The sequence below is a fragment of the Aplysia californica genome, unplaced genomic scaffold, assembly GCF_000002075.1.
Source record: "Aplysia californica isolate F4 #8 unplaced genomic scaffold, AplCal3.0 scaffold00104, whole genome shotgun sequence".
Classification (NCBI taxonomy): domain Eukaryota; kingdom Metazoa; phylum Mollusca; class Gastropoda; order Aplysiida; family Aplysiidae; genus Aplysia; species Aplysia californica.
Window position 1 is genome coordinate 61,773 of NW_004797374.1, and position 2,628 is coordinate 64,400.

The 2,628-nt window shown below is 42.6% G+C and overlaps 1 protein-coding gene across 1 annotated transcript in view; it reads left to right on the forward strand.

Moving 5' to 3' along the window:
- LOC101862864 (hephaestin-like protein) overlaps positions 1-2,628 on the forward strand; it is a gene marked incomplete at both ends in the record, with an annotated part of 19,220 nt that overhangs the window by 15,611 nt on the left and 981 nt on the right. Inside the window, 1 exon segment of the mRNA XM_013080879.2 lies at positions 593-739. Within this exon segment, the coding sequence (XP_012936333.1) occupies positions 593-739 (147 nt within the window).

Below are 2,628 nucleotides of genomic sequence, written 5' to 3' on the forward strand. Positions count from 1 at the left end.
AGAGAGAGAGAGAGAGAGAGAGAGAGAGAGAGAGAAAGAGACAGGCAGACAGACAGACAGACAGACAGACAGACAGATGAACTGTGTATACTATGTTCAGAGCGAACTGTTTGGTGTAAAGTAGAAACACATTCAGGATAAGAGCAAAGAATGTAATATGGGCATAAGTGAACCACCAAGTTCAACAATAATTTAGAAAGTCTATTTGAGCATGAAAACGTAAATCGCTGTGATGTATGTCCTTCTCTTGGCTATTTGACTTCATGTCAAAAGTTATGAAGGGCGCTTCGTAACAATACCCTAGGAACGGAAAAATGTGGCTACCTCATCTCATCCCAGAAGCTTAGGAAAACAGATTAGATACTCCCCATCAAATAAAAAGTAGGATCACGTTCAGAGCACAGTGTCATCGCATCAAATCAACTCACACCGATTGCATTCCAAGGTCTCTCCCTTCAATACCCCAGCTCCCATCTCTCTCCTAACCCCTGCCCCTGCCCTCACCTCCCCCCCCCCCCCTAAACACATCGTTATCAATCTGTACCCTATACCCCTTCCTCATTTCCCCATTATAATTTTGTTCAATTCACAGGCGTGGCATTCTGGATAGTGAAGGAAAGAGAACCGATATGGCTCACGAGTATTTCATCTTGATGAGTGTTATTAACGAGAACTTGAGCTGGTACTTGGCAGACAACGTCGCGACCTTTGCACCCAACAGGATAGGCACAGACTACGCGTAAGTATTTTAACATTTCAGTCATTAAGTAATGAGGATGGCGACGACGAGGACGACGACGACGACGACGACGACGACGACGACGACGATGATGATGATGATGATGATGATGATGATGATAATGATGATGGGTTTTTTTGGGTTTTTTTTCCCCTAATGGGCCTGGTGGACTCCTCGAAGAAATCTTCGAGCGATAGCGAGGCTCTTTTTCGGCTACATTGTCATAAAACGCAGAGACACTTCCACTCTCCAATAAATAGCTCAAATAGAGTTGCCATTGTTTGAAATTCTCCTTTTCATGGTTGTAATTCAGCAACGTGGGTTGAGCTCTTCATTCACAAAATATCTGATACAATCTCATGGTCTAACCGCAGTCTTGCAAGCTCAACTTGGTCCCAGCGACATGCAATTAATTGTCCTTGCTTATTGGAGTACCTAGAATACACATCCTCTAGGTGCTGGCACTCAGCTCTGCACAGTGAATCTCTGATTCCCCTCTTGATCATTGGAAAGTTATTGGAAAGTCACTGTATGTTATTGGTCGTCTGTGTCCTTCATTATCTCTGACTTCATTGGCAGCCTGGTCTAGAATCCACTGGATCTTTACTGTAGCTGTGGTTTCACTGAACTTGCAGCACAAATCCTTTATATCTGAGCTGTTGCCTAACAGTCCCTTGCAGAAGGGCTGATCCAGTCAAGATCAGCACATTGGTTCTGTTGTGGCTATTGTCAACAATCCATTGTGCAGCAGGAATCATTGCCTCGCATTCCTCGTCATAAGATGACGTGAGGAATGCACCTTTATTTCTGATGATGATGATGATGACGAAGCCGACAATGATAGCGATATCGATGATATCAATGGTAGTGACGATAATAATGATAATAATTGTAGCAATAATAATGATAACAATGATGATAATGATAAATATTGATTTCAGTTATAACAACAACAACAACCCCCCCCCCCCCAGGATTCCTGCTCCAAAGCACGATCTAAACACCGTACAATTTATTCTGCAGGACTCGATAACATTTCGAAGCGTTCTCAGTTTCGTGCGACTTAACTCATGTCCGGTTTTAAAAAAACATTCTAACACGCGTAAGTTTTTTAGTCCCATATAATTTACAGGGGACATAAATCAAGATCACCAATTCTCACAGGCTGACATTTATAGCTCTTGTATTTTATCCTCAAGGACAACAATATCTGTGGATGTTCTTTATTCCTTTCGTAAACTGGGTGTTAAATAAACAATAGCTCGATCGATGATGGCAATAAGGAGAACCACACGTGATTCGAGTCCAAGAGCAGAGGTCAATGTTTGTTCTTACTGATTCTTGGGATACGCTGATTGTCTTCTGTTTAAGTAGGCTTTCCCGTTTGAATAGATATTTGCTGTGTCTTACGCTATGTATTGATCAAACGATCAATGCTCACGCAGCGCATGGTTGGCCAGTGCAGTTTTTAGGTTCTACATCTTCATTCTCCCTCTGTTGTTTCAGTCTATTTGCTTTACTTTTTCCAAGCACTAGAAATGATCGTGTCAGTGTGAAGCGTCTCTGTAACTTCCAATGAGCTTGACCAAGCATGCGCCACGTTACAGCCTTCCTGGCAGAAAAGACAAATGTGCATGCATGATAGATCAAAGCCCGACTAATGCTTTACACGAACGTTTTATGACTCCGTTGTTCTGTCCCTTCGACACTAGATCAGGACAGTCTTCAAGTTTTCCAAGCAAGCAGAATGCGAATCAGTTGAAACATTCAAAAATATTTCCTGCTCTGTTTTATTCGACTTGTCGAGCGTAGCTCAAGGTTTTAAATCATGCCAAGTCTAGGATTTAGAACCGCTTCTGTTCTTGACGGACCAGCTTTCCGGAGCCCCC